This window comes from Pezoporus occidentalis, unplaced genomic scaffold, assembly GCF_034315485.1.
Source record: "Pezoporus occidentalis ecotype Australia unplaced genomic scaffold, CSIRO_AGI_Poc_V1 ctg14, whole genome shotgun sequence".
Taxonomy (NCBI): Eukaryota; Metazoa; Chordata; class Aves; order Psittaciformes; family Psittacidae; genus Pezoporus; species Pezoporus occidentalis.
The window spans coordinates 5,822,719-5,835,727 of NW_026913209.1; the positions used below are offsets into that span (position 1 = coordinate 5,822,719).

At 38.6% G+C, this 13,009-nt stretch overlaps 1 protein-coding gene across 2 annotated transcripts in view; it reads right to left on the reverse strand.

Annotated features, from left to right (window-relative positions):
* Nucleotides 1–8,505: 8,505 nt before the first annotated feature.
* Nucleotides 8,506–13,009, reverse strand: part of FAM3C (FAM3 metabolism regulating signaling molecule C) — a 29,555-nt gene continuing 25,051 nt past the window's right edge. For both annotated transcript variants that reach the window (XM_062609651.1, XM_062609652.1), the window contains exons 8-10: nucleotides 12,803–12,887; nucleotides 10,162–10,288; nucleotides 8,506–9,096 (exon numbers count right to left, since the gene is read on the reverse strand). In XM_062609651.1, the coding sequence (XP_062465635.1) occupies nucleotides 9,007–9,096; nucleotides 10,162–10,288; nucleotides 12,803–12,887 (302 nt within the window). In that variant the 3' untranslated portion in view covers nucleotides 8,506–9,006. The remainder of the gene's footprint in view (nucleotides 9,097–10,161; nucleotides 10,289–12,802; nucleotides 12,888–13,009) is intronic.

Genomic DNA, 13,009 nt, shown 5'->3' on the forward strand with positions numbered 1-13,009 from the left:
TTTGTGGGGGGAAGAGTTTATTTTTTTAAAGGATGACAAAAGACAATGAAGAGAAGTGGCAACCCACCAAGTTTATGAAAGCTACTATGACTGAGGAACAAGGTAATGGGTTAGACCTTCACTGGCAGCAGCAGGAGGAGCTGAAGAAAGCTATTTCATGGGAGGTGGCATTACCCTTTCTGCACTGAAGGCAGAGCACTGGTGAGAGCAAATGCATGTGGTGTGAGAGGGTGGTGGTAGCTCTTCTGCTGCACTAATGTCAAGGGTTTGCAGGGGGAAGAAGAAGCAAAGCTGAGTGCACTGGGGAGACTGGAGCATGAGCCCCTCTCTTTACCTGTCACAGCTGAAATTGATGCTTGCTCTAAGTCACATCCATACATACTAGTTCTGGATAGGCAGCATCTGTAAAAGCAATTCTGGATGGGATCAGGATATGAACATATTTTTGTAGTAGCATCACAAGGATAAAGAAATTAGCTGATGTCTATTGCAGTATTTATTCCACTCTGGAAAAGCTTTCCTTGGGTGAGAAAGAGATGGAGAACCATCTGTAAGACAGCATGCGTCTGCTTTCAAAAAGGAGCCTACATATGACATACGTGGTTCAGCTACTTTCGTGGGCATATGGCACTAGGATGAATTTCAATCAGTTTAATAGGGTGGATCTTTTTTCACCCTTTTAAAACAGCCTTATAATACTCTTGTATAGCTTTGCAATAAAACATCCTTTCTGTTTAAACATAGCCATGTGTGTGCTTATTTGAGCAAGTGAGACTAGAAAAAAATGGAAAGAAATCCACAGTTTGAGTGGGAGAGAGGTCTTGTCCCAGTCCCGTGCCCTCACACTGCCCTTTTATGCACAAAGCAGCAGTTTGTGAAAAGTAGCAAACCTATGAAAAATGCCACAAGTTTACTTTTTGAAGAAAGGATAATTGTAACCTCTTCTGAAAGTGAAAATGATGTATGTTATTTTGAAAACAGAAATATATGTGCACTGGCTGCATTTTTTAAGAGCAAAGCTGTGTTGTTGACCGAAGTGCTGACATACTGAGAGGAGTTACTGCAGAAATACAGCTGGTCAGTTTATCAACATGCCAGTTTATCTGTGCATGCATCAGCCCCTGAAGAACACCATTTTGTCCCTGCCTGTTGGAGATCCCTTGTCAAAGGATGTGTACTAAACGGATGTGTAGCCTCCAGTACTGTCAAAATGCCTCAGTGCTGGGCAGCACTTTTTGATGAATGACAACTATGTGAAACGTATGTGTAAGGTAAACAGCAACAATTAGCACTGGTCACTCAGAGGAAATGATGTTAAAAGGATATCCCTGGCTGAGGTTTCTGACAGAGCTGAGGCGCCTGATTTCAGTGAAGGATGAGGTTTCACAAGACAAAAATCTTGACTTTAGGGCAGTTCCTCGTAGGTCAAAACCATCAAGGCTGAGTTACGTACAGTGCTGAACCTACGCCAACTCATACTGCCCCAAAGTTATTAAAAACATATAAAAGGATCATCTCACTGTGGCAGTGTCATGCCAAATGAGGCACTGTTTGTCTCAGCCCTCTAACTTATGGTAGCTATCACACAGGGTGGAATATCAGCAAGTATTAAAATGGAAAAAACGTTATTATTTGCTCTAGATGGCCTGTCAAAAATGCTAACTGTGAATCCTCTCCTGACGGGGTCCCATCTCTGCTGCCAGGTGACCTGGAATGCCCGGATCCAGCTGCAATAGTAATGGTGAATGAGGTATCATGTCTTTATTTTTCCTTTCATGCAAGCATTTGCAATAGCAGTTTTTAGGAATTTACACACTTTCACAATTTTTACCGTTAGTGGATCAGCACAGGCACAGGCAGACAATAGCTAACAGTACCTCACTGAGAATCAGGGCTTCACACCCATACGTCCAATGAGCATTCCCAAGGAGGGCGGCAGTATTAGCAGTATTCTGACTATAAATGGGAAGCTGGGAAGAAATGACTTGCTCAAAGGCACTTGCAAAAGCAGTGGCAGACCTAGGCTGAAATAAAATTATAACAGCCAGGTCTCCTGATGGTCAGCCTAGTGCTTTGGCTACCTGGTCACCTGCATTTGTTTCTCAGCACATAGATTTGAAAACTGTGATTGACTAGTTAGGACAATCCAAGTCGTGACTACTGGGCAAGTCCTGCTGTGGAGCCCATCAGAGTTTTTCAAGGACAGGCAAAGACTAAAATAATCAGTTGACTACAGTTCAATTTCCTAAACATGGGATCCTGTTGTCTCTATTTCTGGGAGTCAAACATGCTTTTTTTACCACACACACCAATGATAAATTCATCCTGAAGGGTATATACTGCCTGTGAACTCCACATTAATGCTGCAGGTAATTACTGCTAAAATACCCGTGCCCATCCCAGAGTCTGCTGTTACACTGAATTGACAATTGTGTAATTCCACAGGCAGGTCTGTTAAATAACTAATGGTTTACTCAGTGGAGAATCAATTGGGAATTAATCCTCTATGGCTGCTGTATTGACTCTGTACCAGTGCTAAAAGTACAATGGCAGATAGGAACACGAGACCGCAACTTTTTTCCCAGCTAGCAAATAACACTGACTGGTGATCCCTCTGGCTGAGGCTGGAATTTGGATGACAGGGCTGACTGTAAATGGATGACCTTCAGTGGAGGTGAGCTATCACTTCGTTTGCACAGCAAAGAGATGTAACAAATAAAGTGTCTAGGAGAGTTAAGGCAGACACACACATGGAGTTCAGATGCACTAACTGAACTGAAGAAAGAGAGGGTCAGTACAACATAGGGCCACATGCCTTGTGAATCCTTCTGCTGAACCTGAGCCTGTGGGTGTGAGTACAGTTCATCACAGGCTAGAAGATGAGAACCCATCTCAGGGTTTGGCCATTTCATTTTCCTCTCAGCCTGGCTGTTTATGACTAAGCAGTGTAATTTTAAATGAGATGCTCTTTTTCCTTGCTACTTCAGGGAAATCCTGTTGGTTTTTTTTTCTTTTTTTCTTTTATTTTTTATCTTTATGTGTGCATCAGGCAGGATGAGCAATTAAAATGCTGAAATTTCTGATTGGGTAAGATTTCTACAGTCATTTTCCCCTAAGCCCTGACAATCTGCGTTTGTGGAACAGAGTGAAACCCATTTCACAAGCATTTGTTTTCTATAGGAAAAACCTTGACACTCTACTAGAGGTTAAAACCAGACTGCAGTGTTACTTATGTGGATGATGATTTATTCCCTGTGCTGAAAGGTACATTGCGCCTCGTGTCATTAGCACAAAAGCAGCTAACAGCTGAAACAATGTCCCATTCTTTCGCATGGACCAATCTGCCCTATAATCTAAGAAATTAATTTGACACTCTATTGTGTCTCAGTATGTACTAAATAATATTTTGATGTTAAACATAATGAGGCTTTGGAGGACCTATATATCATTAGGAGAATCAGTGTGCAGAGGAACACACAGCAAGATACTATTCAATTCCAGTTTCAGATGGGCTATTTGGGTTTTTAAATACAATTCTGGCTAGTCATTGCTGATTATGCCACTGGGACAAACCCAGAACTTACCTGAAACTTAGAGACATAAGTAAGTGCTTAAGTTCTATACTTGCTTATTCTGGAGCTCTAGACAGCAGTGTCAGGCTGGCGGAGCGTGGGATGAGGCTCTCTACCCCCTGCCCTGAGAGCACAGGATTGACAGCAATCCTGACAGGACTGGTTTAACAACATGGTTCACAGACACACTCCTCAAACTAATAGATTTGGCTCAGTTTGGAGCAGCAAACTGGCAATGGCAATAAGAACTCAGGGAGGTGACCAGGGGTAGAAACTCTGAGCTGTTTGTGCTGCCAGGGCCATACTATTATCCAACTATGGTTTCACACTTCATGTGCATTGAAAACTCCAGGTTTTCAACATAAACCAACAAAACCAGAACCCAAGCAGCATGAATGGACACTGTTTGACAGAAGTTCTGAAAACAAAGCAGCTAGTGAAATAAACCCATTTTAGTGATTTCCATGCAAGAGAACCAGGCAGAACCCAACTTTTGGGATTATTCAATACTACAATCACCTCCTGTAGAAGTTTTATGATTCCTCAAAATGTGCTAACATAGGAGCCTTCTCAGGAAAATAAGCAGGCCACGTACAAAAGGAAAGATTGATACTGCAGGGCAGGCACCTTTTCCGTTGATCAGTGATTTTATGGCAGTACAACTGAAAGTAATATCTTTAAAAAGCCCTCCTTGCTTCTGGTCACTGAGGACTAAACTGCAATAAGGAAAGATAGAACAGTATTCTGCTAACACTGTATTTGGGATAATACAAGTTTAAGCACTTCAGTAACCATGTTGGGTTATTTGGGTTCAGTGGGTTTTGTTTTGCTTTTTTATTAGCTGATTGTCCGATAATTGCAATACTAAGAAATCACTCTGAACCTCTTGCATTGTAGTGCAAGATCAACAAGAGGAACAGAATTAACCAGCTACTTTGGGCTCCTCCAGCGATCAGAAAATTCCCAGAGGATGGAGAGATTTCTGTGCATTTTACACAGCAGACAATGTAGCTGGACTATTACAGTGCTCTATACTGATCCCTACCTCTCTCCATATATAATCTAAAGCCCTGAAAGTTTTCATTTGTACATACTTTAAAGGATAACAAACATACAATGTTCATTTTATCTACTAATACACTACAAAACTTAACACAAGGTGTAGTTATATACACTGTATGTTAGGGCTAAGATATAAAAGCCAGAGATCAAGATATTATCCACCAAGTTTTCCAATGGGAAGGATGATTCAGCTGCCAACATCTGGAAACATGAGGCTGTGCTGATAAAGACAATGCTGAAATATTTAAGGCTGAGAAAGATAATTAGTCAGAGAGGATTGCTGTGGGATTTGATAGGAAAAAACATTTACAGACTACATTCCACAGAAGACAGCACTCCCTTCCACTGCCATCCATCAAGCTCAATGGGGAGACATGATTCTTTCTCATCTGGGAGTGCCTTTTTTCATGTCAGTGAGGTTGTAGCCATATCCTGCTACAGACACCACCCTAAGGAAGGAATAGAACTTTTTGAGGGAATGGGTGGTTACACATTATAGCTACTTAAAAGGGATATATGCAAGATTAAAGGCACTGTGTTGCATATTCGAGAAAGGAAAAGGGCAGAAAGAAGGCAAAAAACACCTGAGGAAAATCATCAATTTTTAACTTGAAAAAAAAAGTGATCCATCAGCAAAGAAGATTTGGATGGTACATGAGACAACCTATCTAGATGAGTAGTTAAGCACAGGAAGAGATATTTGAGGAACCTGGTTTAACCTGAGACTGTGAGGGACACATTAGGTCTTGTTTGTAAGGCTGAAAGTGCTGACTACAGGAGCAGCAAGGAGGAACTGAAAGTGGGTTTAAGCTAATACTAAGATAATGAGAATGTAATGAAACATCTCAAGTAGAGCACATTCTCATTTGCTATAGTTCACTTTTTCCCCTCCAAGGAGGTAGCAGCAGGAGATGGCTGAGACAAGATACTTGTGCTCTTTTGGCACATTGCTCAGAGGGCGAGAAGCAGAGTCCCTCATGTCCCTAGTTCAGCCTCAGGAACCACTGACACCTCATAGTAGCACTGGAACAGGCTGAGAGCTGTTCACGTACCTTCCTACTTTGGCTTCAAAGTTCCCATCCAGTCTTCCAGGTTTCTTATTCAATTTTCTTAGCCAGGCCCCTTGTATTAAGCTACAGAATAGCCTTAGCCTGGCCTTACAGACATAATGCTAAGCTGGATTTCATCAATAAAAAGTCCCATGCTTGGTATCCACCTTAGCTGTGACCCATCAGTTGAGGGAGGAAATAAAGCCCTTCCTACCCTTAACACAGGTTAAGTCAGTCAACACTTAATGGTGGCAGTATTATTTTATTTCCCCTCCTGAAGCTATCCACCTGGCCTCTATTTATTAATACACTCATTCCTGAAAAACAGACTGCAGAAAATCCAAACAGTTTAGGAGACATTACATACACATCAAGCATTTAGTAGCCACACCAACATTAGAGGGAATTAAGTGCCGCAGTAAGATATCTGGAAAGCAAAACATGCTGAGAAAAAAGGAAGCCTTTTGCAAACTAGCAGTTGGTAAACTAAAGCTGTAAAAGGCTCTGCTGTTTCCAGAGGAACACAAAATACAAAGTTTGATCATGAAAGATACTAGAAAAGATGCAGAGGGTATGAGGTAGAGGCTTCCGTCACCTTCTTTCTTAAAACTCCTTTTATCTATATAAAGCAACACTAGTGGAGCAATCGAGAGCTGTGGTTTACAATGAAATTGTTTTCAGGTGGCTTGCATCCCAGCTAGGTGCTCCTTGGTGAAAATGAAGTTATACCCTTCTTGTGCCTTTCCCCCATTCTCACAACCACGTTTTTTGAGGTAAGCATCCCCCCGTCTTTATCTTTCATTCTCTCATTGCTCTGTTCTCAACAATCCTGCAGGACACTGCAAATGCTCTCATCGTCTTGCATGGGAAAATACACATCCTGGAACCTTGTCACACATGGGTACTTCCACATAAAGCTAACTACAAAATGCCTTCCATCTTTTCAACTGACTGCTTCCTAGGACCAGCTGTGGGAGAGATCAAGGAAGTCTGAAGAGTCAAATTAAATGCAGATAATCAGCAAGTCTCACTTCTGAAGAGTAAAGTTTACTTCAGCAGGGGGATATTGTGACTAGCCTGCTCAAGGCATAAGAGAAGAGTTGGCATGACCGAATGCTGTGGCAAGTCAACAGATCATGATGATGAACTGGAGCAAGAAGAGCACATTGCATGCCCACTTCAGTGGCAGTTTTTTATTTTACTTGGAAAGTCTTATTAAATGTGACATGATAAAGCTGTGAGGACATGGGTTTGAGAATAAGAGGAAGATTTCCATCAAAAACAACAAAAAAAAAAACAAAAACAAAAAAAACCCACAAGAATCAAATTATCTAAGAAGTCATGAAAATAATCCTACCAATTTATTGCTTAAAAATCTGTGTAAGTTTTGTGACTGTATACCTGTCACCTTCCAAGGGGGTGATAGGCATAATATATTTATTTTACACTGGAGAAAAAAAAAAAAAGGCACAAATTTAAAAGCTACAAGGGCTAAAAGAGGTCTGCCTTTAGTCTTATTCCCTCTCCATTTAATTTTGCAGAGGAAATGCAAAACTTTTGATGAAAGATGAAATGTTCACTGGCACACAAAACTGGAAGAATGAAGGCAAGAACAGTCCACAGAAACTGGTAATGCAGACAAATGTGGGTTTTTCTCCCTTAAGTCTCTGCCAAGTAACTTCAAAATCTTGATACTATTCTGGATAGCAGCATAACCAATACTGGCATATACACCAAGCAAAACTGTATTTCTGTGACAATTCCAGGACTTGCACTGTTTTCCATAATAGCCTAACATTATGAAATAGAAGTTATTTTCCAATTGATAACAAGAGGGGTTTACTGACAAAAGCAGATACATTGTTTTGACATGTCCACCTACACAAAAAACATCTGAGATTTAACAAAAGGAGTTTCACTGTATAAGGTGCAGTTTATTGCTGTTCTACATTAAATTTGAGGGAAAACCACACTATTTAACAAGCTAAACATACAGAACTCTGAATCCAGTATTATTCAGGTATAACAGGTCATTTACTTGACTCACAAAGTAATTCCCAATATTGCTTGAAATTTTTAGTGCACAGCATTGTCTTGGAAGACCATCAACAACAACAGTATTTTGAAAGTCACTGGTCAACTTACACTGTAGGTTCCTCAAAAAATCTTTTGTGCCTTTTGCCCCACAGTACTAGCTAGAAATTTGTGTAGATTAAACCAGAACTTACGACATAATGCTCCAAGAGAGTACACCTAATTCTCTGCCAGCCCCTATTTCGTAACCGACACCATCAGTTGCATCACACTAACTGAGTTTCAGGAAAAGTTCAAGCTGGCCCTACTTAAAACACAAATTTCCAAAGCAAGCAGTATTCCCTCACAGCTGTGGTACAAGCTAAAGAATAAGGCCACTTCAACTTGGTCCGTATTTTCCATTAAAGAAAAGAACAAAAAGGATGAAGGAAACATTGCCAGTTAAGTTGAAATGTCATACAACCCAAGACACAATGCTTTCTCAAACATCTCACTGTAAGAACAAATTGCCTCAGATCACATTAAGTGTAACATAGATGGTGAAGAGGCACATAATTGCATACCCTGAAACAACACCTACTAGAAGCAAACATTTTCAAGTAAAGTACAGATCCTTCCAAGCTGCTATCATGACCACTATTTACATATTTACTTCTGTTCTTCCCCTAATAAAAATATTTTAAATGTGCTTCTCAAGGCATATCTGTGTTACACTATCATGTATTCTTCCTTTGCTGATTATTCAGGTTTTGACAGGGGTCTATAAAATAAGTTTCTGGAGCGCTTGGTATTAGAATAACCAAACAGCTTTAATAGAAAGCGATGCTGCCATTAAAAAGGCAGAGGATAAAAAAAAAAATAAAGCTCTTTATTAACTTATCACTAAAATCTACAATATTCCACAAAGCTTATATACTCACAGCAACATTGTTAAGAGGACAGTACAGCATTTGGCAGGATCTGTTTATTATCTGCATATGCCATTTTAGCCAGTTGATTTACAAGATATTATTTACCACAGGAAAACTAAATACTGTGCTTTTAAGAAACCTGCATAGAAATGATTTGATGTTTCTTTTATTTTGGACATATTTACAAAAAAGAGTTCTATGTGTGTTAGCAATAAATAATCCAAATAGTCAAAATGTCAGTGCTCATGCACACACCGACAAGATGGTTGCATGCTTTAAAAATATTATTTACAGTACAGTCTCCTTCATAGCCCTCTCCCTAATAGTAGCAGAAAGTGCATTTTCTTCCAGATTCTCTCCCCCTTCCTTTGTTTTCATTCAGTCTTGCTTCTGAGGGATACAGCCTTCCATCTCAACAACTTCTGGCCAGCCTTCATATTTATTTGTGTCCTTGTTGTTCTTTATATGCTATAAATAGAAAACATCAATCTACCATTAATGTAAACTCATTTATTCTTCTGCTTTAATTTACAGTTTTAAAAGACATTTTATTTACTTATTGTCAAGCCATGGACAAAAAGAAGACATCTCTATTAGACTCTTGCGCTTTGCATCAAATATAACAATCTCTCAGTATTCACCACTTCATGTAACTTGCTCAGCCGGGTGTATACTAAAAACAGTGAAGCCATACCGGGAAAACATGTCCTAGATTTATTATGGATGTTTATTTAGGAAGAGAAACAAGCAAGGAAAGGACCACCTGCATTGAAACATGAAACACTAGGGAAAAAATAAATACGGATATAAATGTACAAGGCATTCAAAAAAATAGTTTTTAAAGAACATTATCTAACTTTGAATGTTTGCCTTTTTTGAAAGTTAGGGGTTTATTTTTCCACCACGCAACCATCTGCAGTCAGGTAACACACTGCTGCCTCCAAGAGTTTGCCACTGCTCCTGCACTAGTTCCCACTCCCTTGTAAAGCTGGCAAGAAAATGTGCCTTCCTTACTCTCCCAGTGCAAAGTTATCTTACCAGTAATTAAAGAGAACAATGGCACATCTTCAGCTGTAACAGCTGAAGTGTGGAAACACATTCTATTTCATAAATTTCACTCTGGCAGCACTAATTTTTGACAGAAGAGCAAAGCAAACAGGTGCGAACACCAACACTTTAACTCCCACTTAATCTGTTGGAGGTCTACCATTGTTAGTGCATCTAAAACACAAGCATTAGGCAGTAAGTTTTGAATTCTTCAATTTAATTGGATTCATTAAAGAGATAAAATGATCTAGTTATTGGGATAATAAGATTGACTCTGTATAACATTTTTTTCTTATTTGTGAATCACCAAAGAATCTATGTACATTTAAAAGGAGGAGGCTAGTCAAAGAATAAATTTGAAAATAATCCAGTGTGTCACTAGCGCAATATTAGACACCCATCCTGAAAAAAATGCAGGGTATTTATAAAACATGCTAAAACTTTATTAACATAAGCTGTTAAATTCTGGTAAGTTGAATCACAGACCTGTTCAAATGGACTTTTAGTCTTAATTCCTTTTCCACCACAGAAGACCCAGTTGTCTCTAAACCCAAGGTTAGCAATAGACGTGCTTCCTAATTCAGCAATTAGTTTTCGTGCTTCATCATTAAGCCTTGAACAGAATAGAGAAGTTCATTAGATGAATAAAATATATTCCCTTAGAGCTTTTGTTGTTCTATGGACCATTCAGCTTTAATCCAATTAAATATAGTTTAAATCAGTCAATATTGAGCAAGATTTATCTTTCAAAATCAGATAACTCTAGCTCTGAAATCACCTGATCTAATGAGCACTGCCCCCAATATTATAATCTCAAGGAAACAGCATACAAACCTACCAGTAACCAACATAAGCCAGGAACACTCTTGTGAGAAATTATACATACCTCTCAAGTCATGTTAGCAATTCTCCAAGCAACTAAAAAAAAAGTCAGCCTTTAAAGTAAACACTGTTTGCAGGCTCAAGCTGAAGTCTAGATAAAGTAAAAGTTATTTTAGATCAGAAGAATGACCTAAATATGTGAAAGAAGTTCTTGTCTGCTTGAGCCAATTAATTCAAAATTCAGCATGCCGCCCCACAACACAACACAGTTCAGTGCCTGTAGGTCTGGGCTGGATAATTTTAGTATGGAAGAGAAAATGATTCTGTAGGATTATAAATTATCATTCCAAAACCTCCAAACAAGTGCTCTTTATTTCTTCCTTTCAGTTACTATATTTGCCTGATTATTAAACAACACACACAACATCTGATTATTACTAGTGAGATAGTTGTATTAGTCAGCTAAAATTATGAAATTAAGTAATTTGGAGGTAATTTGCACAGCTCATATGCCAAGTTTCTAGAGCATGTGGACAGTTTATATATATACATCTAAAAAACACCCCAACCCCAAAACTTTTAAAAACGTTGGTTCTTCACAATTTAAATTGTTTTCAAGAACTAGCATTTATGTTTACTATCAAAAGCCAGAAGCACAGTTTTGGCTAGTTATGTAACATCCCTACTACACAGTAGTTCCTGGATGTCAGCACAAATGGGACAAATTCACCTTCTTGCTTAGCTGATATTATGTCTACATGCAAGCTTTCAAAAACATCAGCTGTGATAGATTACTGAAACATACTAACTGTATTTATCAAAAAAAAAGGAAAAAGAAAAATGTAACAAAACAAGTTAATGGAATGACAGACAGAAGATCCAGCCTTGGCATAAAGAAACATTACTTTCTTCTCCTTTTAGCAGTGAACATACAGACAACACTGCACCCTGCAGAGTCAGAACTTTGTCATTGGCAAGATGCTTCTATATAAAAATACAGATGAGTTGTGGATAACAAATTGAACCAAAAGATTAAAAAAAAAAAAAAAAGAAATACAGAACACATTAAAAAAAGGTTAAATATTATTAAAACAATGGAGGAGTAGTGGGGGAAAGAAAAAAGCCTTAATTTTTACTGTGAAAAGCAATTCTTTGGACAGGATGACTTAAGTGAGAAGTAGATTACAATAAAAATTCTACAGTAATTTTTATCATCTATTAAAACTGACCAAGGGAAGGTTGGAAGACAATGCTTAAAGAGAACCAAAACCTCTTAGGCTATGTCTACGTTAATAAATTAAACAGCTTTAGGGTGGAACAGTACAAACACTGAGGCCAAAATGTATAAGGTACACACATAGTAACCTCTCAGACTTCAAAAGAAAGGATACAGGCAAGGACTATTGGGAATGGTTTCTGCACCCAAATAACCACTGAGCTCAGTCTTGGGAGTCAATGTGATAGAAGTACTGGATGGAACAGACCAGTTTCCACCAGATTATGTCCTCAAAATCTTGTTTCTCTATCTCAACATATCTGAATTTACTAGCATGAGACAGGATGAGATATCACCAATAGAAGACTCAGCGCATACCCAAAAGACATACATACCCTTGGCAGCATACATTCAAAAAAAAGAGGTGGAGACAAATTCTAGGAGATCAGCTAGAAACCTACAGGGTCTTCAGAAACCAGGGAGGATAAGGGAGTGATTTAAATGTACAGTGCCTAACATAAATATATTCTTCACAGCTATAAGTAAGCAGTATGTTATTCTGACCGTATGCCCCACATTGTATTGTTGCATTAAGAACTTTTCTCAGAGGAGCAAAACACAGTTACATATACTGATATAGCGCTTGCTGACTATTAACCTCTGTCCTTTTCAGATTTTCAAATGATTGTGGCATTTCCACTCAAGGGTCTGGTTTAGTATCTAATTTATTGTTTCCTCTGCTGTTGGGATCACAAAAGTATACACCTAACAGTCCTTTATGTAAATACTATTGCACCTGGTTAGTTTTTAATTTGATCCTTGTTGTCCCCAAATCACATCAGCATTATAAAACTAATAAACTGAAAGCATAGTTTCAAACCCATCATCCTGGAAGATGGTCTAGTGGGAGGTGCCCCCACCCATGGTTGGAGGGTTGGAACTAGATGATCTTAAGGTCCTTTCCAACCCTAACCATTCTATGATTCTAACAAAACTTTATCAAGTGATTATATGATAAAGAATACTTTTTCAGCATAAAATGGCATTTAAAAGTTTAAGTGATATTTACTCTATAAACCAGTGACATACTTGGTTGCACCATCATCATATGTTCCCATTAACACTATTGTTCCATCCTGGATAGACTTCAGAAATTCAATGAATGGAGCCACATCTGAAGAGAGAACACAAAACTGCTTAACAACAAGCAACCATTCAATATTTAAACACCTGCAATGTCTTCCTTAAAAGACTATTTGGAGAATATTCGTAAATGTACTTAGAAATTTATAAGAG